The 25,423-nt window shown below is 38.0% G+C and overlaps 14 protein-coding genes across 14 annotated transcripts; 4 read left to right on the forward strand and 10 right to left on the reverse strand.

Moving 5' to 3' along the window:
- Positions 1–204: 204 nt before the first annotated feature.
- On the forward strand, positions 205–1,548 carry PRCAT00005280001 (uncharacterized protein; the record flags this gene model as incomplete). Its single annotated transcript, XM_062955341.1, has 1 exon — positions 205–1,548. One exon carries the CDS (start codon positions 205–207, stop codon positions 1,546–1,548), a length of 1,344 nt encoding a protein of 447 aa, XP_062811954.1.
- A 646-nt stretch (positions 1,549–2,194) lies between these two features.
- On the forward strand, positions 2,195–4,144 carry PRCAT00005281001 (uncharacterized protein; the record flags this gene model as incomplete). The annotated part of the gene is made up of 1 exon (XM_062955342.1): positions 2,195–4,144. One exon carries the CDS (start codon positions 2,195–2,197, stop codon positions 4,142–4,144), a length of 1,950 nt encoding a protein of 649 aa, XP_062811955.1.
- Positions 4,145–4,498: 354 nt separating this feature from the next.
- TPK1 (cAMP-dependent protein kinase catalytic subunit TPK1) lies at positions 4,499–5,728 on the reverse strand (the record flags this gene model as incomplete). Its single annotated transcript, XM_062955345.1, has 1 exon — positions 4,499–5,728. One exon carries the CDS (start codon positions 5,726–5,728, stop codon positions 4,499–4,501), a length of 1,230 nt encoding a protein of 409 aa, XP_062811956.1.
- Positions 5,729–6,372: 644 nt separating this feature from the next.
- PRCAT00005283001 (uncharacterized protein) lies at positions 6,373–9,768 on the reverse strand (the record flags this gene model as incomplete). Its single annotated transcript, XM_062955346.1, has 1 exon — positions 6,373–9,768. One exon carries the CDS (start codon positions 9,766–9,768, stop codon positions 6,373–6,375), a length of 3,396 nt encoding a protein of 1,131 aa, XP_062811957.1.
- Positions 9,769–9,993: 225 nt separating this feature from the next.
- On the reverse strand, positions 9,994–10,746 carry PRCAT00005284001 (bifunctional 4-hydroxy-4-methyl-2-oxoglutarate aldolase/oxaloacetate decarboxylase; the record flags this gene model as incomplete). The annotated part of the gene is made up of 1 exon (XM_062955347.1): positions 9,994–10,746. The coding sequence occupies one exon, from the start codon at positions 10,744–10,746 to the stop codon at positions 9,994–9,996; it is 753 nt and encodes a 250-aa protein (XP_062811958.1).
- Positions 10,747–10,941: 195 nt separating this feature from the next.
- PRCAT00005285001 (uncharacterized protein) lies at positions 10,942–11,784 on the reverse strand (the record flags this gene model as incomplete). The annotated part of the gene is made up of 1 exon (XM_062955348.1): positions 10,942–11,784. One exon carries the CDS (start codon positions 11,782–11,784, stop codon positions 10,942–10,944), a length of 843 nt encoding a protein of 280 aa, XP_062811959.1.
- Positions 11,785–12,054: 270 nt separating this feature from the next.
- Positions 12,055–12,870, reverse strand: RPA34 (DNA-directed RNA polymerase I subunit; the record flags this gene model as incomplete). The annotated part of the gene is made up of 1 exon (XM_062955349.1): positions 12,055–12,870. The coding sequence occupies one exon, from the start codon at positions 12,868–12,870 to the stop codon at positions 12,055–12,057; it is 816 nt and encodes a 271-aa protein (XP_062811960.1).
- Positions 12,871–13,201: 331 nt separating this feature from the next.
- Positions 13,202–13,759, reverse strand: PRCAT00005287001 (uncharacterized protein; the record flags this gene model as incomplete). Its single annotated transcript, XM_062955350.1, has 1 exon — positions 13,202–13,759. One exon carries the CDS (start codon positions 13,757–13,759, stop codon positions 13,202–13,204), a length of 558 nt encoding a protein of 185 aa, XP_062811961.1.
- An 894-nt stretch (positions 13,760–14,653) lies between these two features.
- Positions 14,654–15,574, reverse strand: MIR1 (Mir1p; the record flags this gene model as incomplete). Its single annotated transcript, XM_062955351.1, has 1 exon — positions 14,654–15,574. The coding sequence occupies one exon, from the start codon at positions 15,572–15,574 to the stop codon at positions 14,654–14,656; it is 921 nt and encodes a 306-aa protein (XP_062811962.1).
- A 442-nt stretch (positions 15,575–16,016) lies between these two features.
- Positions 16,017–17,759, reverse strand: CDL1 (Cdl1p; the record flags this gene model as incomplete). The annotated part of the gene is made up of 1 exon (XM_062955352.1): positions 16,017–17,759. One exon carries the CDS (start codon positions 17,757–17,759, stop codon positions 16,017–16,019), a length of 1,743 nt encoding a protein of 580 aa, XP_062811963.1.
- A 597-nt stretch (positions 17,760–18,356) lies between these two features.
- PRCAT00005290001 (uncharacterized protein) lies at positions 18,357–20,042 on the forward strand (the record flags this gene model as incomplete). Its single annotated transcript, XM_062955353.1, has 1 exon — positions 18,357–20,042. One exon carries the CDS (start codon positions 18,357–18,359, stop codon positions 20,040–20,042), a length of 1,686 nt encoding a protein of 561 aa, XP_062811964.1.
- Positions 20,043–20,131: 89 nt separating this feature from the next.
- PRCAT00005291001 (uncharacterized protein) lies at positions 20,132–20,862 on the reverse strand (the record flags this gene model as incomplete). The annotated part of the gene is made up of 2 exons (XM_062955354.1): positions 20,132–20,701; positions 20,752–20,862. 2 exons carry the CDS (start codon positions 20,860–20,862, stop codon positions 20,132–20,134), a joined length of 681 nt encoding a protein of 226 aa, XP_062811965.1.
- A 161-nt stretch (positions 20,863–21,023) lies between these two features.
- Positions 21,024–22,856, reverse strand: SAC1 (phosphatidylinositol-3-phosphatase; the record flags this gene model as incomplete). The annotated part of the gene is made up of 1 exon (XM_062955356.1): positions 21,024–22,856. The coding sequence occupies one exon, from the start codon at positions 22,854–22,856 to the stop codon at positions 21,024–21,026; it is 1,833 nt and encodes a 610-aa protein (XP_062811966.1).
- A 229-nt stretch (positions 22,857–23,085) lies between these two features.
- DOA1 (Doa1p) lies at positions 23,086–25,386 on the forward strand (the record flags this gene model as incomplete). Its single annotated transcript, XM_062955357.1, has 1 exon — positions 23,086–25,386. One exon carries the CDS (start codon positions 23,086–23,088, stop codon positions 25,384–25,386), a length of 2,301 nt encoding a protein of 766 aa, XP_062811967.1.
- Positions 25,387–25,423: the final 37 nt, after the last annotated feature.

A 25,423-nucleotide genomic window follows, 5' to 3' on the forward strand; every position in this document is an offset into this window, starting at 1 on the left:
TCGCAGGATTATAGATATCCATTTGGAGATGCTACAAATGTGGAAGGTGATATCCAGCGATATTTTGAAACAGAAATAGCTCGAACGCTACATTACTTTTTTTGTGACATTTGTGATAGGAACCATTATTTTGGCAAGCCAACTATCATAAGGCCACCTTTAGATAGAAGACGTATAATAAAGCCAGATATCATTCATTTTGTAATGAATAAACTGTCTCCTAATCGGCAAAATCCGGAAATCTGTTTTGGGATAGGTGATTACAAAAAGAAGAATTATTATCTAGCACGAGGGTTTGAAGAATTGAAAGCAACGTTAAAAGAACACAATAAGAGCTTGTCAGATCAGAGAAGCTTGAGACTGCACTCGACGCATGCTATATTTCAAGACCGAGAATGGACACCCAGAGTGGTATGCGCTTTAGTGCTAAGGAAATATATTTATCAAGCTTTCCTCTGTGGAACAGATAGAGTATTCATTTCAGACCATCAATCGTTTTCTGGATTTTTTAGGTATAATATTGCAAACGATGGAATTATGGTAATAAACTACTACGTTATTAACGATCCTGAGACTGTGGAACATGGAATTACTTTAAGGTCTGCAATTGCAGGATTTTTCTACGAAGAGAGAAAAGAGGCACTTGATTCAAAGGAGCGACTAGCGAAAGCGCTTGAGGTAGGGACTAAAACAAAAGGGAAAGACCCGTTTTATAACGTAGTTCCTAGACCTGTAGAAGAACCTTCCCAGGATCGTAAGCGTAGTAAACTATCTGGAAGTGAACTCAGACGCGAATTGAAGCCCATTGAAGAAAATATCGATTACGATGATTTTGATGAAATCCATGGTAATACATGCTGTCGCAGAGTCTACGATGCAAGCAAATGCTACCCCAGTCTAAGATCGATACTTCCCACTGATGTGTTTGTTAAATTGTACAACTATCCTGACCTGGCATTCGAAAACTTCCCCGAGAAAGATAGCTATTATGACATGTTTGTTAATGAACTAGAGATTAATAAAATACTCGCAAAGTCTCAATTTGCATCACATTTTCCAAAACTCATTATATCAGGATATTTAAATGGGGTACCAAGTCAACCAATGCATATATTTGAGGATCTAGGAGAAGAATTATCGATGTCTAAATGGGATTACAAGAAGGTATATGGAGTAATTAAATCGAGACTCGAGGAGATTCATCTTTTGGGGATTTGCCATAATGATGTCAGGGCGGCTAATATTCATGTTTCGGTAAGTGGTAAAATCTCCTTAATAGACTTTGGATTATCAGTTTTCCCATGTAAGGAAAAGTGTAAAAGAAGAGATTTTGAGGCATTGGATGACATTTTTAGAGCATATGTTGACACTCGGCAAGAAGACATGAGAGAAGGGAGTACCAATCATTCGAGAAGCAGCGAAAATGACGAGACGAGTTCTTCAGATGAAGTGATCTTTGACAAAGAGAAAAAAGAGTCTCAAAAAGAGTCTCAAAACAATTATAGACATTCTGATTTGCGCACTGGCTGTCGTCCGATTCTTTCTTGAGCACTTGTGCCATCCCTAGAGCTATAGCACTTATTGTTCCCACTGTCGTTACACACGTGTTCCAATTGTCCCTGTTATTAAAGCACCATGTGGCGTCCATCCGTTGAGTTATAGCCATATTGTTACCTTCATATTTATCTAAGTCGATATACGAATAAGAGAGAGACGTAGTTGTAGACTTTAATTTTGTCATGGAGACATCTGATAAGTTAGTAATTTCATAGGCCTGCTCTTCAGACGATAAAGCTATTGACAAACATGTAAAGCGAAACTAAAACATCATAAAAGTATAAGTTGTAGGCTGTAGCTATTAAAGAAAGAAAGAAAGAAAGAAAGAAAGAAAATAATAAAATTTATTATATGTAACTTGTCGACCATATAAGCTGTTCGCTAGGAATCAGGACTTCAATGGATGAGAGTAAAAAATAAATCTGACGTCGAAATATTCTCCATGTGCGAGAACATCACTGTGGGGCCATTTTCAAAATGTCGTGAGACTCATTTACATGCAGTATTGCTAAGCTTGAGCTTGATGGCATGCTAAAAAATGCATCTACATGAACTGTGTTTGATCGGCTTTCAAGGCACTGCAAAATCAAATAAAAAAACGAATACTTATAAGGTCCATCACAATTACAAAGTTCGTATGCCACTATTCAAAAAGAAGGAGGACGATGGGCTTCTTACCCCAAATCTGGTTAGCTCTCGAAAACCTGATGACACACAAGGCACAGGTAAACTGGGAAAGTGGAAGGCGATGTTCAAAACCGGCAACAAGAGCCATCTGGATAACCTTGTCCCTAGCTTATCCAGTCTTCAGATACAAGAAAGGGTACAACATAAAGGTAAGCGAGTCTCAACAATCGCAGACTCTGATTCTGGAGAAAGTTCCTCCGAGAGCGATTCTGATGCAGAGACGTATTCCGAATCAGACACACTGCTGAAGTCAATATCCGATGAGGAAGAAGAAGAAGAGACAGGGGAGGATTCGGAACTTGATTATTCACATTTGCATTACATAAAAGAGAGAAGCAAACCTTCAGCATATTTGCAGTCGCAACTCTCTAATATTATTTCTTATTGCGGACTTTCAACGAGCACCAGCAATCTACATGAAATAGCAAATGAAGAGCTGAAAAAAACTTATTCTTTACTCGATAATAATGTCAAGATACATAGACTCTCATCTTCCACGAAAAAAAACGACCCACGCTTATTCGAATCTGTTATTGGCCAAGAACAGGTTATACTAATCGAGAAGCTAAAAGCAAAATTTTTGACCTTAGTAAATGCACAGAATGATTTGGGGAAGCAGAAAGAGTATGTTGTAGGGTCTAAGACTCTTTTCGATAGGTATGGTGCAGTTAGAGATGTTATTGGAAGAGGTGCGTATGGTTTGATTAAAGTTGTTGATCCTCACCCGGATAAGAAATCACCACCATATTATGGAAATGAAATATATGCAGTTAAAGAACTCATGAAACGGCAGGGAGACGCTAAAAAGGAAGGGCCGAAAGCTTTCATTGAAAGGGTTCTTTCGGAATTTATCATTTCTTCGACTTTAAACAATAAACATATTGTAAAAAGTGTTGATTTGATGATCAGCTTGGGATGTCCCACTAATAACTACAAACTCAGTCAGGTAATGGAGTGCTCATCAGGAAGTGATTTGTTTTCTTATGCAAACAACGCTAATGATAAATCGGGACACAGAATCTCCTATATTCCTCAAGAAGATCTTGATTGCTTCGTGAAGCAAATTGCCAAAGGATTGAAATACATGCATAATCATGGAGTTGCTCATTGTGACTTAAAACTCGAAAATATTTTAATAAGTTACCTTCCTCCGGAGCAGGATCTGACCAGAACGAAGATTGTTCTTAAGATTTCTGACTTCGGAAAATCTAATGTATTTCGTACCTCGTGGGACGAGAAGGAAGAACTTTTCCCATATGCAGCCGGTCCAATTGGTTCAGCACCTTATATAGCCCCAGAGGAATATCGAGGTAGTTTATCCCAGTATAAGAATATGGGGTATTCGTTGCAAGCCAAAGATTGTTGGGCATTAGGGATAATTGCACTCATACTTTTCAACATCAGACATCATAAATATGGAATCAAAACACACAATGACGCCAGTCGTACTGAAAATCCCAATGAAGAGGATGACGATGGACGAGTCCTTGACTCTTATAGCTCTGGCTATTTATGGAAGACGACCGAATTTAAATCGATAGGAAAGGATAAAGTGGTAAAATATAAAGATAAAGTATTTGATGAATACGTTAGGACTCGCACGAATTCAGATTACGACCCTCACACTAAAGAATGGACCATTAAAAGAGAGGGAACTTTCAAACCTATTGAAGAAATCTTTTTGACTCTTCCACATGACAAACTCTTAAGGAAGTCTCATACTTATAAAAATACTGAGCATTTGCATGGACACTCGGATGAAATATCCAACGAGGACGAATTGAACGAATTGAGAAAATTGTTCATATATAAGTTGTTGGATACTGTTCCGACTAAAAGGCTTTCAGTCGATCAATTTTTGAAGGGAGATTGGATGATTGGAGTTGATAGTTGTACCTGAATTAAATAAGTTACAAGATACTGGATTAAGATTAACTTACGAAAATTGAAAAGAATTATTCATTTAGTTATGCTAGAAATAATTTTATTCCAGTCATCAATAACTTTTTTCATTTATTTTATATATACTTTAAAGTAGAAGATATAATATTCGTTGTCTCTCTTTTCTTCTCTGAAAATTTTTGTACCCTGACGTTAAAATTTGAGTTATCAAGGGTAAAATAAAAGGGAGCTCCTTGACTATAAAGCCAAAGCCAAATCCAAAGGATGATAAAAAAAAAGGGGATAATAAATTAACTATTATACAAATGTAATGCATTACTAGAACTCTTTTCAAATACTGTGCAATTGCCACTCAAAAATCCAGGAATAGCAGTCGATATGGATCCTCTACCCCACTGATACCATAGTCTAAATCCTTGTCCTCAGGATAGCGGTCAAACTGTGACGTGTCGCCGACACCTGACGTAATGGGAGGTTCATACGGGGTCTCTATATCTCTAGATAGTAACCTCTCCCATATAACTTCCTTAAACCAAGGATGGTTCTTAACATCATCTGATCCTCCTTGCAAGTTACCCAACCTCTTTGTTAAGTCTTTCACAATTAATTTTTGTAATAAATCCAAAACATCAGGTGGCAAATAATCAGGGTACGTTATTGTACCATTCAAAATATTCTCATATGTTTTCATAGGGGTAGGGTCATAAAAGGGGGTGTAGCCCGTAAGCATTTCGAAGATCAATATTCCAAAAGACCACCAGTCGACTGATTTATTATATGGTTTAGTTGCTACCACTTCAGGAGCAATGTAGTCAGGAGTACCACAAAGAGTGTACGTCACATCACTGACTTCTTTAGCGAAGCCAAAATCAGTTAATTTTATATGTCCATTCTTATCTAAAAGGATATTCTCTGGTTTTAAATCACGATAGATGATATCCAAATTATGCAAGTACTCAATGGCAAGGAAAACTTCAGCAGCATAGAATTTGGCAACAGGGGTTGGAAACCTTTGAGACTTTCTCAATAAAGAAAACAACTCTCCACCTTCTATATAGTCCATGATCATAAACAAATTACGGCAATCTTGAAAAGTCCCCCACATTCTTATTATAAAAGGATGCTGTGCTAATCTTAGCATTCGCCTTTCATCGTTCGTATGCTCAACTTGCTTCATGTTGACGACTCTTTCCTTTTTTAAAGTCTTCATGGCATAGAATCGACCATTGTGTATAGAACGTGCTAGGTGGACTCTGCCAAATGACCCAGTTCCTAAAGTCCTCAATATCTGAAAGTCATTCAAGGTGTATTTACCTTTGGTAGTAGTGTCATACCTTCGTTTATGCTCTCTCTTCGCCAAATCCAGAGGTACTGGGGATGAAACATTTTGTTGATTGTCTTCAGAAAGCTCGACCAGCTGCTTGACATCTGTTGGCCCTCCCAGCAGCCCGACTTGCTGTCCTTCTTCATTTTGGGTACTTTCCCGCTCCTCTTCTTCCTTCTTTATCTTATGGGCCTCTAACACCGGAACCGTATCAAGTGATTGCCGGTTGGCGTCTTCCATATTCACATCGGTATCCATGTCAGGCTTTTTAAGATATCCACCTTACTCTCTGAAAAATCGTCGTCCTTAACTTATCCCTATTCCGTCTCTCTACTTGACGTTTACAGAGTAACAACTTTTTTGAGTCCCGTTTAATATTCTATTACTTAAACGCTTTTATCCTAACTATCACTTCGATTAATCTTCTGTAAATCCTTCTACAAATTCATACCCTTACTCTATATGAATTTCTTTTCGTTCTTTTTTTTAGCGCTGCGTACATTTGGGCGTTTCTGCGTAAATACAGTCTTTATACCGGACTGTATATAACCGGAATGTCAAACCGTTTACAAAATTACATCTATAGAACGACTGCAGATAGTTATTGCAGACACGGAGGACGTGTAGCTACAGAAGAGGACTCAATAAGGGATCTACAAGGCAAAAGGACTTTAGTGACTGCACCGCATTCTTCGCTTAACTATTATACAATAGGTTCAAGGGGATATTGGTCACAGAAGTCGCGAAACACAGACGATGTTAGCAATTTCGAATATATTTTATGGCGCATGAGAGACTAAAGCAAGTATAGGATAGCAAGAATTTATTTTAGCATATATAAATGCAAAAACTCCTGGCCGCAATATAGAGAATTATATAGAGACCTTACTAAGAGGGAGCAACTAGTGAATCCAGTAGTCGTCGTCGTCGGCTTCGTCATCGTCGACTTCTTCATCTTCATGGTCGTCGACATTGTAGTCTTGCGGACGGACCGGCATGGATTGCAATGATTGGTTAGCATTGGCATAGTCGTCGTCCGAGCCATAGCCGTATCCCTCACCCCCTCTGTTTACATCTGGGCGTCCGAGACCGAACACCCTGCGTGCAGCAGTACGAAGAGATGGCCTATTGTTATCACCTCCTGTAGTATGCCGTCTTCTGGAGCCGGATAGTTGAAAGCTTGCAGTTTTCGCTTTTTCCAATAGATCGTAGCTATTTTCTAGATCAAATCTTTTTGAAGTCTTTGAATGCGACACTACGTAGCTTCCCCTAGAAATATTATCAATGAGACCAGTAATAACGCTCAAAAAACCCAATTTTCTCAAGTATAGTGCTCTTTCTGCGACAGTAAGCGAATCTTTATTACTTTTGAATAGATAATTTTCAGTACTATTTGAGTCTGATTCATCAGAATCATCAATATCAATCTTACCAGAGTTTCTAGATGTGTCATCAACAGTGTCAAACAAATTGTAGTGATTTCCTTCGGATCCTTGATATTCAAGGGTATCATTCTGATGTGTCAAATTAATTAAAACCCAAATGATCGACGTCTTGATCTCATTCAAGTTATTATTCAACGAAACTTTAGAGTCTAGGCGTAATTTTCCCTCAAATTCACTGGATACCTTTAGCTTTAAAAATCTTAACCAAATCAACAACAATTCCTTTTGTGGGAAATATTTTTTGTTCAATAAGTCAATGTTAGTGTACTTGTGATTTTCAATGTAATTGATAGAAGTTACCATATTGACATAGTTATCATCAAGGATCAAGTTCAATAGATCATCATTATCTTCGAAGTTAACATTCGTATCACTTGAGCTAAACGGCGTAAGGTTCTTAATATTTGCAATCAAAAAGTCTTCCCATGAACTTGGAATAGTGTGTCCTTCAGAGAACACATTTTCATAATGGTCCACTATTATCTTGTTGAATTTAGATGATCCTGCAGTATAATTTCTAAAGATGTCGAAAGCGACGATTTTTTGTTGCATTTTCAAACTTTTAATTTGTATCAGCTCATCTGTGTAACCACATAATGGATAACTTGCTCTTTCGAAAAGTAACGAAAGAGGAACTGCTTCATTAATCTCCTTCTTCGTTTCTATATTTTCATTGAATATAAAATTTTTCAAGACATGCAAAATATTTAACCGAATTATGTTTCTTCGATACAAGTCTGATTCATCTGATAAGGGCGAAGTGTCTTCAACATTAGCAAACCTTTGATAGATTTGAGACAAATCCTTTAAAAACTCTCCATCGTTAATTATTTCGTATCTGAAGGAGCTGAAGGCTAAAATAAAATTAGCGATAATTCCTAGGGTTAGTGACATATTTGTGATTTGTGATTTTTTAAGCCGGTGACTCGAGGAGCTGAGTTTATAAAAAAAATCAAAAATTTTAATGGTTACTTCGGAGTTTTTCAAGATATACAAGAAGTTCCGAATAAAAGCACCAGAGAGACCCTTGCTAGGCCTAGGGCTTTCAACTCCTAAGGGGTCGGCAACAAGAGAATTGCATTCGACAAAGAATGTTCTTAAAGTGGAGACCGATCTGGATACTGATCGAATTAGGTATAAGCAGTTCGTAAAAAGCGAACTATTAATTAGGGCCATGACGATTCCCAAGTTTTTGTTGAACCATGTAATCTGACTTTCAGAAAGTCTCGAACTTTTTAGATGTAAACGTAAAGATTTGTACATAGCTAGCATCTGATCCATTAGAAAACTGTAATCATCAATAATTTCAAATATGATTTGTTCTAGGGCCAAATTGCTTGTAGTTTTTGGATCCATTGAATCAGTAACCCTGTGTCGGTAATCTTCGTTATAGCTTGTGTAGACGCTTAGTAACAATAGTAAATCTGAAATATCTTGACTATCTTTCCTGGATGTCAACACAGCTGAAAAGTCAGCAAGCTTATTGCAATTTTCTGTGTCTTTTCTGAGTGACCTTATCACTTTTATTGTCTGATTTGACTTAAAAGACAGTTCTAAAGCTTTTAGGATTCGAATATCAAGGTTTGCCCTCCGTATATCGTCATTTAATAAAGGATATCGGGTGCACAAATTAGCCAAAATTTGTGTGGGTGATAATAAGAAAGCCGGTAATTCGAAACTCATGCTATTTTCCTCCAGATCTAAAAGCTCAATTATCCTTGGAAATAATTTCTTGAAATTCCTAAAAATCACTTCTTCATTAAATCCATCTACTTCCCTTGATACCTTCAAATTATTCAAGTAGAAGCCCAACAAGTTTAAAGTAACAAGGCGAAGCATTTTACTTTCGCACTTTAATAGTAACAATAAAGATATGTATATGTTGACCGGTAACATAACCAGCGAGTTTCCCTTCAAAGGTAACCCGATGGAAGAGCTCATTAAAATATCATAGTCGTGATACTTCAAAAAGCTAAAAATTTGCGCCACACAAGTTATGAGACTAAGAAGAAATGGCATATTAACTTTCGTCTTCATGATAGACTTTATTGGCTCAACATTGGGTAAACTGGACTCCTGAAAGGCAGCTTTAAATAGAGCATCTTGAGATTGCATAGCTTCAGGAAAATGAGTTTCGCATATTATGGAGCATTCACTAGAAAGTCGTTTCAAAAGGGTAGATAATAAAGTTACAACCAATGTGTCATCTAGGTTAGAGTTCTCCAATAATAATGGAACAAGCTCAAGCAACTTCACTAGGATTGAATAAAACGCCTGCGAATCATCATTTATAATCACTAGAGAGATTATTAATCTCCATAATTTTTTAAACTTTTCTGGAGCAAATCTTCGAGAATCTCCTATTGCGCTGAATAACGAATTCAAGATATCTAAACAGTACTGAACTGAATTCTCTATTTTTTCATTATTATTACCTTCAGATGTACCATCATATATTTTTGGTATCACTTTCACAATGAAGTAGTTGAGCAATCTCACTATTGGCCCCATCAACTCTTCGAAGCAATCAATGCAATTCGCAACATTGGGATGCTGAACTGAATTCATTTCCGTCACGAACGAACAAAGTATCTTCAAGATAATTACCTCTTTCTCTAAGGAAACTAAAAGCTCATGTTGCGGTTCGCCATTTAACTGATCATACTTTTCAAGTCTCTCTAGGTCTTTATGGAATCTTGTAACAAGATCTTCCATGAAACTTGTATCGCCCGCTAACTTTAACTTTAAATCTTCATTTCCAATAATTGAAACTCTTAAATCCTCAAGCTGGTAATAGAAGTGTGAGGGATCTGGAGCCTCTTCATTTGGATACATCGGCAAGTCCAATGGCATTAAATGAAAAGCTGATTTCTGCTACTAAAACAAAGATAAGATTAGTTTTAGTGTACATGACTTAAATGAGCATCATTATTTGTAGTGCGATTGATGATTATATGAAGACGCTAATAACTACATGTATTTGTATATGTCGAAAGACTAAAAACAAGTGTATTTCTCAACGAAGGCGACTCTAAAGCTGAGGAATATCTATTCGATATATAATGGAACGATTCTATTTTAAATTTTGCTACGCCAGAATTTTTGCGCTTCTGCAGCCGGCTTTCCATTTTTTATATCTTCACTGACCTTTTGATCAGCTTCAACTCTTTTTGGAATATAATCCAATATACTCTCCAAGTCCAATTGAGCTTCCTTGCCACTTTGTGCATTAATTGGTAGCCTTACAACCCCATTCTTATCGGCGACAATATAATCCCCAGAGTTAATCAAGATGATCTCTTCAGGTCCCTCGATAGAAGGGACTTTGACCTCAATCGGGACATTGATTCCCACAACTTTCACTACAGGACCTGGTGCGGTACTCCCGACTCCATAAGACCAAACGGGATAACCTAAATCATTATGTTCATCCAAATCTCTTATGCGACCTAAGACTACTGAACCGTTTGCTTTCTTGTATTGGGCCCTAGTCGACATTAATCCACCATAAAGGGCATTATTAACTTTGTTATAGGGAGCATATAAGCTTTGTACCAGTGGAGGAACACCTATCACTAAAACGCTATTTTCTGGGATATTGTCGATATAAGATTCTTTAACAGCAGGCCTTGGATCAGACTTGGGCGCATAAAGAACAGTATAAGCCTTACCAACTACCGTTCCTTTTCCTGTCTTGGGAGATCTTTGTTCCAAGTTAGGAATATATCCCCCATTGGAGATTCCATGTTTAACAAGGGAGTCTGAAATGTCGCATGGAGTAAATTTAGATAATACTGGGATTAAATCTTTAGTGCTGATCTTCATTGTCATGGACCAATTGATAATTATTGCTAGGATGATAGTGTTAGAGAAGTATATATTATGCCCTTATTGTCTAACCATATATTTTCTGGGGTTATATTGAGAGACCTACATGCAGATCCTGAGAAAAGGTGTAAGGCTTATTGATTCTATTTACATTGTGCTTTTCACTTATATAAGAGCCAGAACGTAGCGAGTGTATACCTAATCCTCAAGACTAATTCTTTCTTGCAATTTCTTCAATTTTTTCTTATCAATGTTATCAGCCCCATCTTTGTCCGAAACTACATTAGAAACAGGTTCTTCTCTAGGACCAATCTCATCATCCTTTGGCTTTGGATCTAGAGGGGCAGAATGAGTGGCTAACTTAAACCTTTTGCCTAAGCCATCGAGAAAGTTGGAATGAAGCTGATAATCTAGTATTATTCTTTCATTGTCTATTCGAGGATCTCTTATGTCAGTCAAAATTGCTCCTAAGGTCCTTGGATGGACCATCGTCCTTACGACCTCCAGCTCTTTTCCAGCAGAGCCATTAGAGCTTTGGGGGTATGATCCTTGGTTTTTCTGAAGATCCAACTCCTTCTGTCCTTGTGCGTATAAATCCTTCCGGAACCTCAATTGCTCTAAAGCTAATGATGTATCAAAATGCTGTGATTCTGGCTTGGACTCGATCAGCTTCCCAAGTCTCGTTATGGACTTAATGAAATCATCATCAAACTTCCCTTGAGGGTCAAAGCCATCTTTTCCTTCGGGCAGCTGTGTTTGATCCTTTTGACCTTTACCAGATGATGAACTTTTTAATTTTTTCTTTAAATAGGAGGGATCAAAAGATGTGTGAGATGTCGACAGAAATAGAGTACTATTAATTTTAGTGCCAGCAGCTTCTTGATTCTGGGCCTCATTTATACTCTTCTCCATGTGATGCTTCTCATAATTCAGTCGAAGCGTTTGCGATGGCAATTGATTAACTTGTGAGCTTCTATTCACAGTCCCTTTAGAAACCGTATCAGTAAACTTTCTGGCGGGCTTGGATGCTTTATTTCCCATGCTGATAGTCAAAAGCTGATACGTAACACCTTCAACTAAAGTATTAAAAGATACTTTGTTCACTATATTATCATCGATTCGCACGAGTAAAATCATATTTTCTAAAAACGCATTTTCAATAACTATGCTACGAATGTGAAGAATTCTACTTTAAATATGAGTTAAGCTATATGAATAAGATCCCTTGGATATGCAAATAAAGTCTATTTCAGATAATTATCTTGTTTTTATAATAAAAGGAGGAGAACAAATGCTGAAATCACTTCCCATTTATTCTTCCCTACGCTTCTCTTTATCTTTTCTGTCTTTTTTCTCTTTTTTGTCTTTTTTCTCTTTCTTCTCCTTCTTCTCTTTCTTTTCCTTTTTCTCCAGTTTGATCTTCTTTTCTTTCTTTTCAGTCCCGTCGACGCTACCTTTCTTATCAGATTTATGTTTCTTTAATACTTTACCATCACTATCTTTTTTCACTTTTTTATCTTCTGAGTCGCTCTCTGATAAACCATTCCCACCTTTAGCTTCATCATAATCTTTTGATCCATATCCCGTCGGAAAATGTCTCATTTTCAAATGCTTTATCTTTTTTACGCTCTCCCTTTCTTTCCTTACGTTATTAATGTCTATTTTAGGGATTTCCACAGTTTCATAAAGATTGTAAAACCTGGTAATTTTGGAATTACTAATTTTGTATGAATTGTTATCACTGTTCGTAAATACAGCGTATTTTTGATTGTCGGCCGTGGCGGACAAGTATTCTTCACCAACTTGAAAAGTTTGACCACCTAGTTTGAAGGATGGGATGTCTTCATTTTTAGACGAGGTATTAAGAGAAATAGGAAGAGTTTTGAGGTCCTTGAGAGGAAATCCCTTTGGAATCTTTATTAACCATGCTTCTTTTTCACTATCAGGTGAAATACTTTTAGATGCCGTCACTTTCTTATAGTGTTTTGGGGGCTCAAATTCTGACTCTTCTAACTCAGAATCTGAACTTGATTCATTCACATATTTGTCAGATTTGTATGACGACATTGTTAGTCCAAAGCGTTGTAAGTATACTCTCTGTAAGTGAGCTCCAACTGTGATGATCATCAGACAAAGAAATTTTTCAGTTCCATAGCACAATATGCAGTACAGTAATATAGATAATTTGAACCCAAAAGATCGAAAGATTATTCAGAAGTAGAAGTATAGGCTACTGTAAAGCTAATTATAGTTATATATTTAAATAGTTAAATGATCGAGAACTTTTATATTGTGGATAGTTTTGATCTTATCCTTTATGAATGAATGTACATAATGAAATGATGCAGTAATGAATGACTATTAGGTGAGCTTATAATATGCAAAAGAGTGAATTGAGATGATTTAGGCAATGACAATAGTCAATACTCTATTATGAAATGACCTTTCATGTTTTTATCTAGATGTTGACATTTGGATTGTAGTTAACAGTGGCATCGACTTGTACTCTAAGATTAATATCGTAGCCAGTGGAATTAAATGGGCAGGTAAAATTGCTTCCCGGCTTGAAATAGACGCTATATTCACCACGATATGATTGGTCACCGCAGGCAACGAAACTAGTGGAATTTTTGTATGTCAACAAAGATTTCTCAATTCCAAAATGTTCTGTAGCAGCTCCAACGGTAGTTGTTAATTTGTCATGGTCGTCAATCAAGACATTAGTGGTAGATGGAGGAACTCCAGAATTGGTGCTATTAGTGCTATTATCAGCACTAGGAATATTCAACACGTAACCATTATTAGCTTTGATCCTTCCGAAAAATGCTGCCTCATCAGCCACTAATTTTAAATCTGTACCATCAAATTTGACTAAATGTGCCTGGAAGACTGCTCCATCATGCTCTGCAATAAGAGAGAACATCGGTGATGTTGGCTGATAAAGTCTTTTTGACACTGGATGTGCTGCAACTTGACATACAAGAATGGCAGAAAGTATTAAGCTAAGGAAATTCATGCTGTTGTTTGTAAATTTGTAATGATATACTGTAGTGGTAAATTGTATTAAATCTAAGGTACCATGCAATGATACTAGGGCATGTGCATCTTTCTTATACTTCAATGTGTTTTGCCTGCGACGGTCATGCTCTTCGTTTTCGCATAGCACTTTTACAGCCTTTCGCTTCCATGCACTTCTATAATTAGTCAGTATTTGTACCGATGGAATCTATTACCGCATGTTAAATTGCCTACATAACAATTCATCACAACATAACTTCATCAAACCATCTCAGGGTACTGAAATAAGTACTATTGCGGCATCGAGGTCGGGTTCGAGCGTTGATACCTACTACTAAAGTTGCGAAAGCGCTCGAATAGTATGATGATAGCTATAATTAGTGCTCGGCTTAAGTAAGCATATTTAAAATGCAGATCATTGACATCATCGGGAAGAATCCTACATGTTAATCGCCGAGTTTCGAGAATTATGTCGGCACCCCATTGATCTAGAGGACATTAACGATATGGGCCGGCCATGTGCCGACCGGAAATGAAAAGCTATAGTATTTGATTCGGTCAAACCGAGCCTGATCGCACCAAAGACAAGAGATACGGCAACGGTCTTAAAAGGCATACAGGTTTGAAAAGGATCAGATACATACAATAAAATACTTGGATTACAAAAAGCGATATAGAGGAGACCACGACATTAGAAGTTGATGCCAATACATGATAATGATACTAATAATATAACAATGATGATGATAGTAATAATAATAATAATAATAATAATAGTAATAATATAATGATAAAGAAACCTCTATTGCTTCGATCTTTCAATTTTCGGTCTAAACATCCAACAGGATGTTGATGGCCATATCTACAAGATGCTTCAAGTATTCTAAGCAACTTATAATTCAACAGCCTTTGGACAGTTCAAAGTCTTTTTCAATGAACCGTAGATGGTGAATTGTAAGGAGGTTAAAGTACCAACCATGATCAATCTGGTTGGCAAACCAGCGAATGAACCACGAACACCCAATTGCTTAGCTAATTGAGCTAATAAACCAACGGTAGATTGACCTGGAGCCTTCTTGGTCTTGTTGACCTTAGACAATAAAGTATCAGCAGGTTGAGAAACAGTAGCAGCAGCACATCCAGCAATGATACCAGCACCTAAGTTAACAGCAGTCAAACCAACGTTAGACAAATCATTCTTTGGAGTTGGAATGGCGTTGAAAATAGCCTCAGCAGCTCTCTCGAAAACCAAGAACTTAGCAATGTTGTATGGAATTTGCTTGAATAAGATTGGAGTGAAACCATTGTAGAATGAACCAACACCTTCTTCTCTCAAGATTCTGCTGAATCCACCAACTAAACCGTTAGCAAAAGTAGGTTGAGAGACTAATCTGATTCTGGTAGCTTCCAATGGACATAAGGCAATATCAGCAAAGAATTCAGCCAAAGCAGAAGAACCCATGTAAATAGAGTTCTTGTAGTTCTTTGCAGTGTCAAGACCTAATTGCTCAATGAAAGTCTTCTTGAACAACTCGTAACCACCGAACTTGAATGCACCTTGCATGGAGTAACCCAAAATGGTTGGACCTAAACCAGTCAACAAGGCACCAGCACCTTCTTTAGATACAACTTGTTTGAATGAGCCAACCATACCTTTGTTGTAAACAGTTGGTTCTAATTGAATTCTGGTCTTGACCACATCGATCGGGGTCATAGCACCATGTGTAACACCACATCCAATAGCACCTGCTAAGGCAAATGATGCATAGTCCTTAACAGTAAAGACAGGTAATGTTGGTTGTTGAGTAGCCATTTTACTTTTTTATTTGACTTCTTTTAGTATATACAATTGAATAGATTAATAAGAAACTAACCTGAATTATTTTCAATTAATGAATTGTAAGGGAGGAAATCAAGGTGTTTTTAAACGTCCACATTATTCAGCTCGGTGGAAGTCGGAATGAGGAAAAAAAAAAATCTTTTTCTGCTCGAGTTTCGTTTCTTTTCTTGCAACTTTTGATTGGGTGGAGACTGAGGATAGGCCCAAAACGGGAATCCTGTTCGTTGCAACGGGTTCCAATAGTTTGCAGCTACACTAGGCTAGAGAGCTACGTTGATTAGAGAGCTACTGGCCAGAAGAAAGTAGAGACCGGAAAAGCAGAAAGATGCTAGAGTAGAGCAAGACCAATCTGATAAGCTGATGCAAAAATTAACACGATAAGTGACGTAAGAATTGGTTGTTACAAGATACAAAGTTATATACCTACTCCTAGCATCAGTAATGCTGAGGTATTGTTCAATGCGTTCGTAGCAGCCTTTTGACTTGCGATCTTTTTATTATTGTCATATCCTTCACCTAGAACGACATCGTTGACCAGAACCGTCGCTAGGAAATCGTTGCCACTCCTCAGAAACTTATACGTCGGAGTTAGATGGAGCGGGCCAAGTAATGCATAGAGGTTGTTTTTGGCACTATTATCAATTCCATTTTCAGTTGGGCCAACATCGATCAGAGGAGTAAGAACATAAGGAGCTAGGGGCCTATCCTGTAGCTGAGGAGGGGCACCGTAAGGTTGCGGCCGGTTGGGTATTGAGGGAAGAGATGGAGGTAAATTATGAAAGGCTGGAGATTTAGATTGCCTCGAGCCGTTACCAATATCACTGCGAGAAAAAGTACCCCTGGATTCATTAACTCGTTTTTCGGGTTTATAATCTGCGAAGGATTCGGGAACGGGAGATTCGTAACCGTCGCTATCAAGTCTGGGGGAATAAGAATCTTCTTCGTCATTAGAGTTGGACGAGACTGAATCGTCGGCCTTGTATCGATCAATTAAAGTAGTCAATATATGGTCTAAGCTGCTCTTATCACGAAAAGACTCCTCGGCCGCTCGCTCTTTTGCGTCCTCTAAACTTTTACTACTGGTACCAACTCCCAAGCCTTCACCATTTACGTTCAACCTCACAACATAGGGATCAGTATCTAACTCAGTGAATTCTATTGAGACCTCTTCTGGTTGAACGGCATATATATCAGTCAATCTTTTAAACAAGAAGTTCAATTCCGCTAAAGAAAACTTGCTGATTGGCCGCTTATCAATCGAATCCGATAAATCTGACCACAACGGTTCATATAGTTTCTCAATCCATCTTCCTATTTCTTCGAGAGAATAGCCATCTAGTGTCAAGCCGGCAACGTATGCCAAAAAGATATTGCTCAAACACTTCAATTTTTCTTCTAAGCTGAGTTCTTTAGAAAAATTGAAATTGTATTGGTCTACCAAGTTATACCCCAATGCTAATCTTGCTAATATTGACTTCGAAAGGAGTTTATGACTGAATAAAAATACATCGTCCTCATGTATACTTGTAAATTTAGATTCTAGAATGTCGATTATCAAGTATTCTAAGAGCGATCTTCCTTTTAAGCTCAACTTGGCATTGTGTGCCTGGTTGAAATCATTCAATGTCTCCAGTTCTATGAAGTCAGACGGTTGACGAAAAGACTTATCAGTAAGCACCCTCCTCAACAAAGATTCGTCGGAAATCGGGGGTAACGTCGGTGGATATGTAGCTATGTCTGCGTACTTGCTTTTAATTATATTTTTAGTTAAAACGTCAGGCAATGTCTCTGCAACGTTCTTCGGTGGGATGTAATCCAAAAAGTACCCCACAAACTTGTCAGCTTTGTTTGATTTAAAGTTGATTCTGCATAGCGCTAATAGCTCGGGCAACAATCCCGCTTCACACAAGTGCTTTAGTCTTACGGCAACCTTTAACTGAGGAGATATAAGCAAGCTTTTAGTTCTACCGCCAATAGATCGAGGATCTTTATTGGACCCATTCAGCTCCAAATATAAAGACAAATTTTTAAACTGCTCTAGCGTGGGTGCCTTAGCTAAGATTTGATTAAGAGTTGCTTGTAATTGAGAAACATTGCCTTTAACTTGATGTAAATCATCACACCAAGTTAAAAGTTCCTTAGGATCAATCGACAGCATATACGAGTAGCTTTATCTTAAGCTGCTTACTGGCGCTGACGATCCTCCGAATAATCCTAGTTATAATAATGGTACTATTCTTTATCTTTGCGCCACTCCAATGATGCCTTCTGAAATTTTTCAAGATAAAATGTCGTGCAAGGAGATCACTTCCCGCTACCGGATACAACCTCCTATAAAGGGAAGGTGACATAGATAAGGTTCTAAACATGAATTAATATATGAGGGGGGGGCATCTGCCGCAGGATATTGTTTATATATATTATACCTCTGAAGCCTAGGATCGCTTTTATAGTGATAGAAGGATAATATAGTTGTCGCCGTTGTATTTGGTATAAGTTCAAGTAATCAAATAGGTGAAACACTTGAGTGCGACAACTATTAGAGCAACGAGATCCACTAAGAAAGACCTCATCGCAGACTATAACGGAGTCAAATTACAACGAGAAGTTGGCAGAAATCGACAGAGCTAAAGATACGATAGCCAGCGAACAAGCGTAGCGATTTTTGTGTATTAGCTTCGAGAGGTATTAAAAAATTTTCATATCAAAATTTTTTTTGCGATCATCGAAGCAAGGGTCCATCAACTAGACAACGATGGTTACTGTAACCCAACTGCATCGAGATGATCATGATTTTGTCCCGGGTACCATCAAGGTGTTCAACACTAGTGATGACGGGTCCATTTCCAGCGGTTCATTGAAAAAGAACAAGAATGGTGTTATTTTGGTTCCTCAACCTACAGAATCCCCAAATGACCCGTTAAACTGGGGTGTAACTAGAAAGATGTGGCACTTTTTCGTAGTTTGTTTTATTACAGGTTTAACAGCTGCGACATCCAACGATGCTGGTGCAGCCCAGGATTCGTTGAACGAGATCTATGGAATTTCATACGATTCTATGAATACCGGTGCTGGTGTACTTTTCCTTTTCATTGGTTGGTCTTGTATTTTTTTTGCCCCTGCATCATCCTTATATGGTAGGAGAATCACATATCTTATTTGTTTACTCGCAGGTGCTTTGGGTTGTGTTTGGTTTGCAGTTTCGAAGACTACTTCAGATACCATATGGTCCCAAGCATTCGTGGGTATGGGAGAGGCATGTGCTGAAGCCCAAGTCCAGCAATCATTAGCAGATATTTTTTTCCAGCATCAGCTAGGCTCTGTCTTAACAGTTTATATCTTGGCAACTTCAGTGGGATCTTTCTTGGGTCCTCTCATTGCCCAATTTATATCAGATTCACAGACCTTTAGATGGGTTGGCTGGTGGGGAGCCATAATCACCGGAGCTACATTGGTTGCTGTATTTTTTACATGCGAAGAGACGGTTTTTGATAGATCAGCACACTCACATATCTATGAATCAGTGGAAGCAAGTCCCGAGCCTGAATTTCAAAATGATAAACTCAAGAATACAGTGAGTGTTAGTAATTTCGGAAGCGAAAAGGAGAACACTTCAAGTGAAAATTTCAATGATAACGAAGCCCAAGGTTCCAAAGAAAAGCCAAAACCATACTGGAAAAGAATCGCAGTAATTACGCCATCCCCATACTTAGAAGGATTTGGATTTAAGCAATATGTCATGAGATTTGTCGTTTATTTCAAAATTTTCACACTTCCAGCAGTTTGGCTTTCAGGTTTATTATGGGGTTTGCAGGATGCTTACATGTCTTTCTTCTTGACTACTGAAGATGACTACTTTCCAGAAGCCCCTTGGAATTATTCGGAGACAGGTGTTGCTATAATGAACGTCGCAACTTTAGTTGGAGCTGCAATCGGATGTTGTTTTGCTGGTTTCTGTTCTGACTGGCATGTCTTATGGTTGTCCAAGAGAAATAATGGTATTTTAGAGCCTGAATTCAGATTATGGTTACTTTTTGCAACTTTGATTATCTCACCAGCAGGTTTAATTATGTTTGGTGTTGGGGCAGCCAGGATGTGGCCACCTTGGGTTATATATGGTGGCTTGGGACTTATTGGTTTTGGTTGGGGTTCAATTGGTGACACCGCTATGTCCTACATGATGGATGCTTACCCCGAAACCATTATTCAAGGTATGGTTGGTGTTTCTATAATAAATAACTCTTTGGGAAGTATCTTTACCTTTGTGTGTTCCTATTGGTTAGAATCTTCTGGAACCCAGAACACCTATATTGCTTTAGCAGTCATAGATTTTGCTACCATTGCTTTAATAATACCCTTCTTGATCTGGGGTAAACAGTTAAGAAGATGGACTAAAAATCGTTACTTGGGTTTGGTAGAGATGAGCCAGGGTATGGGCTAAGTATTCTTCTTATTAATTAATTATGTAACAAGTAGAACTACTACTATTGACGTTTATTTTTACTTGGTAGAATTCCTAAAACTGTACATTTAATCCAAATTCATTCCATCTTGCGTATTACTAGGGCTCGTACTAGAATGTTCTGTTGAAGCAGGTTCAGCTTCTTGAGCGTCACCAGAACTCTGCTTATTCATGTAGGCAGACAACTCTTCATCCAAATCATCGATTGATTTCTTTTGAGGCTTTGGCTTTCTCTTAGGTTTCTTTGCTGGACTTGTACCCTTAGTATATCTTTCAGATGCTTGCTTTACAGGGGCAAGAATCCTATCTGCCAACGATGTTGCGTTTTCAACAACTAAATGATTACCCATCGCCTTTCTACCATCAAATTTGGAAATTGCACTGGAATTGTTATGGGCATTATTAGATTGGAAACAAACATATGCCACTGTATCATCTTTCGGATCAAACTTAACGAATTCAACTGGCGAAATGCTACTAAACAAATTAGACAAGTCCTCACCATTCAATTCAGGATGGATATTTTTCACTCTTAAAACTGGTCTTGAACCTGCTATCGAATTAACTTCTCGTGGAACTGACCTCTGTTGCTTAAAGTTTATACTTCTTCTTTCAGTTGGACCATTTTTAGACCGACTCTACATCTGTTAGTACTCATTTACCATCAACCTATTACCTTTCTACTTACAGGCTTATTGATTCTTGCTTTGTTTCTTGGACCATTCTGGCGCTGTATTTTGGATGGCTTTTTGTCACCAATAATGTCATCTAAGGACTTTTCCAAAAGCGACTCTGACATTGTTATTTGAATGTTTTAACTTTGTCCCTTAATGATATACGAAGTTACTGTAGGAGTCTCTCTATTAATTTCCAGATTCGACATACCTTATAAAGAAAGTTACACAAAAGTAAGATATATATTAAACAGACACTTTACGAACACATTTAAAGATGTAAATATTAAGATCTTTTCTTTCCTACAGTCTTGAATGAGTCTACTTCCTCGTAGCGGATACCCATGAACTTCCCTTCGCCGTCAAAAACATCTGTTTTCTTCAAATAGTCTAGTTTGTTCAACTTCGGCCAATTGACAAATTGATAACCTTCTCTATTGAGATACGAGAAGCTCCTAAGGTTGTAGATCAAGCAGCCACCTATGACTAAAATATTCTTCAAATCCAAAATAGAGCCTCTTGGGTAGCATAAGATAGCCAATAAGACAATAAGAGAGGTGCCCATTAAATATGGCAAAAGCTGTACGTATGGTGGTCTTCTGTCAATGAAAGGGGAGTTAACCGAGTCCTGATATGGCCTATACTTGCCCAAGAACAAATCGTATGCATCTTGCCTAACACCATCTTTGTAATTATTTCTATAATACCTCGTAATCGAATTAACTAGATCCTGAAGTGCACCAAGACGTGTACGCTTACCTGTACGAGTATAGTCAGTCTTTAAAGCACCTGTTCCAGAATAGGCGCATGATACAGCATCAGCATTATCCGCCCAAAAGCTTTGGAAAAACAAATTGAACTTTGGGTCTAAGATCTCCCATGGTGTCACATTAGAGGATGGCAAATAATTGGCCACCTCCAATTGATTTTGTAAGACCCAACGACCTAGGGTTGATTGAACAACATTAGTACGATCAAGACAGTCCATGCAGTTAGTACGGATTATCTTTGTCTGGGTTGACTTAACCTCCTTCGTAGACAAATCAAAGTGGAAGTATTCACCACTGGTGAAGCCCAACTTTATCAAATGATCTAATAATAACTTAACTCTATCCCACCTCATCTTGCGACATTCATGATGAAAGTCGAAATAAATATATTTAACACTAGAAGCCAAAGGTTGGGGAAGGTTTTCAACAGCAGCCTCGTACGCCCTTTTGACGGGTAGTTCATAACCACTCTGATTGACTAAATTGACGCAGTAAACTTCTCCGTAGGTTTTAACCTGTTCAGTGAAGTGCTTCACCGTTGCATCTAGGGAAGATTTTGTGGAAATGACCAAGTTAGGTCTGTACTTCAAATTATTTATTTCGGACCAATACACTGGCACTGATCCTCTCGTTTGTAAGAACGAGAAAACATGTTGATCACTGGTAGTAAATATCTGTTCTGTTTCATTGAAGTTGGCCACGTTTCCATCTTCATCGATACCACGACGGAAGTACCTAGTACCAGCTCTTTGAACTGACCGACGAGTTAATAATGCGAAATCCAAAGTTCTGCCGCCTTTGAATACAGCTGAATGTGACTTAAAGTAGCCATAAATCATAGGTGTCACAAATCCATCAGCATTGGAATTCAAAAGCTCTTCACTTAAAAATTTGTTCCACCAGAAACGATCATCTTGCTTCAAATGTGAAGTCGTGAATTGCTTCTGCAAACAGTTAGTCAAATCATAGCCGTTGTCAACTGAAAAGAACAATGTAGCAGATGTAAGATGATAGTCAAGAAGATCTAAATAATGAGCCTCCTCAGAGCTTTTCTTTGCGATCTCATGATTGCCTAACGGTATCACCTTATAAGTATCAACCTTAGCTATTGCATTTCCCAATATTGACCCCTTAACGGTGTGCTTTTCAACTAATATCAAATATTTATTTATTTTCAACCTAATAATACCAATAATAGCTGAAATGTCCTGAAATTCCAATTTGGAGTAGATACTTGGAATGGTATCCGAAACTTCAACTGTACTTTCATTTACAAAGAGATGCTTTCCCAACTTTCTATTAGAAAAAACATGTGTTCCATCCTGGGCTATAGCATATGATAGAGTCATAATAAATCACCTTTCTTATATATTTAACTTAGATTTAGTCTAAAACCCTTTCATTGTTTGTTGATTTCCCTCCGGATTTAGTTAAATTTCTTATGATAATGTGTACAGTATTTCGAACTTTATATAATTTATCTTACCGAAAGCTATTGCCACCACGATAGCGAGAGGACTTATATAAAACAGATATTATTGAAGTAGAGGTAGTGACGATTAACGACGATTAACGATAATGTCCAAATTTCAGCTCAGTGGTACTTTAATTGGCCATGAACAGGACGTTAGAGACGTTGTATCACCGTTTGATGGTACAATCATATCTTGTCTGAGAGATGGAACTGTTCGAATGTGGAGCATACCAGACAGTGATGGAGGATGGGGTCATGGATCCCACTTAGAAGGATCGATTATATTTAATTCCCCAAGTGGATCGTTTATGAACTGTGTTGCTTTTGTTGACAATGAATCTGATCCATCTGTTGCAAGTGCTGGGAAAGATTGTATCATATACTTGTCAGATCCTTATCCCTCAGAGAGGACAGCAGGAGATGAGGATTTGGGCAAATATCAATTAATTGGACATGCTTCGAATGTCTGTTCATTGTTTTATAGCCATGGTGCTTTGATTTCGGGGTCTTGGGATACTACAGCTAAAGTATGGGATTTGAGTACTTGCTCTGTCAAGTATGACTTGAAGGGCCATCAAGCTTCGGTCTGGGATGCCAAGATCATAGGAGAATCAAGTTTTTTGACATGCTCTGCCGACAGGACTATAAAGAAGTGGGTAGGAAATAAAGAGGTGGCATCATTCACTGGCCATTCTGATGTCGTAAGGAAGTTGTTAATTTTGCCAGGTAATAAACAGTTTGCATCATGCTCTAATGACTGTACGATTAAAATATGGGACTTAGAGACTGGAGCAGTATTGAAAACTTTGGAAGGTCATGAATCGTTTGTTTATGATCTTAAAGTGTTGCCTAACGGTGATTTAGTTTCCTCTGGCGAAGATAGAACTGTTCGTGTGTGGAGAGACGGAGTTGCAATACAGGTAATTCGACTTCCTTGCATTTCATTATGGTGCTTGAGTGTGTGTCCCAATGGAGACTTTGTTGTGGGGGGATCTGATAATTACCTTAGAGTATTTACGAGGTCGCCCACTAGAGTGGCATCGAATGAAGAAGTAGCACAGTTGAAAAAGGACGTTGAGCAGTCTAGCATTGCCGAGCAGTCCGTCGATAATCTCAAGAAGACAGATATTCCTGGTTATGAAGCTTTAGAGAATCCAGGTAAACAGGAAGGATCGACACTAATGGTGAAGAATGCTAGTGGTACCATTGAAGCACATCAATGGTCTGGAGGAGAATGGATAAAAATTGGAGACGTTGTTGGATCTTCCACGGACACCGGGAGTAAGAAGCATTTCAACGGAAAAGAGTGGGATTATCTATTTGATGTAGATATTGAAGACGGTGCACCACCGTTGAAACTCCCGTATAATGCTAATGAAAATGCATATACTGCCGCCCAAAGATTTTTAGCGGATAATGAATTACCTGAATCATATAACGATGAAGTTGTGAGGTTCATAATGCAAAATACAAGCGGCTTTCTGTTGGGGGAAGGGCCAATCGACAATCCTTACGCAGATAGTACTACTTCTAAGAAGACTGCGACAAGCTCAACATCTTTGAAGGTTTTGCCAATAAAGCAGTACATTAACTTCAAAGATTACAAAGTAGAGCAATTGGTCAAAGGTTTAAATAAATTAAACGGAGAACAGACCGAGACTGCTAGATTTAATGATTCAGAGCTATCCAGCATTGCTTCCGAATTGACAACATTAACCTCGAAGCAATCTTTAAGAATAATCACCCAAACATGTGTCAAGATTTTGGAAGAATGGAGTGAATCCAGCCACTTGCTCGCGTATGATTTATTGAGAGTGAGTGTTCCGAGAGTAACTGCAGTTGATTTATTGAGCTCTACAGAAGTAGCAGAAGTGATATTGAAATCAATTCAATCGGGCCTCAAGATTGTTAATCCCTCTACGATTCCAATTTTCATGATGTTATTGAAGATGCTCAACAACTTGGTTGGAAACACGCTCTTCATACAGTTGTTTATCGACCCTACAGATGAAGGAAAGTACCAATTCAATAGTATTTTTCAAGATTTGTTACTGCAAATCGAAAAAATATTAAACAGCCTTTCTTCAGAAAAGACTAATAAACACTACTCTACAATGACTACCACTTTATCAACGTTCATTTACAATTTGTCAGTTTATTATTTGCAAACATCATTATTAAATTCGAGCAACAATTCAGTTATCCCCATCACGCAATTCGCTTCTGATATTGGTGATGTTCTAATCAAATCTTGTCCCGAAGCTGCCTATAGACTACTCATTGCATTTGGTAACTTCAAATATAGCAAAGTTCCTGAAACCAAACCTGCCTGGATCTCTACTGCTAAGAGCCTTTACAATGAAAAACGGTTCACTGACCTATTCAGCGATATAGACCATTTATAGCTAACCTTTTAAATCGACAAAACCACTTTCAAATCAA

This window comes from Priceomyces carsonii (assembly GCF_900007245.1).
Source record: "Priceomyces carsonii strain CBS4050 genome assembly, scaffold: Debaryomyces_carsonii_scaffold_6, whole genome shotgun sequence".
Taxonomy (NCBI): domain Eukaryota; kingdom Fungi; phylum Ascomycota; class Pichiomycetes; order Serinales; family Debaryomycetaceae; genus Priceomyces; species Priceomyces carsonii.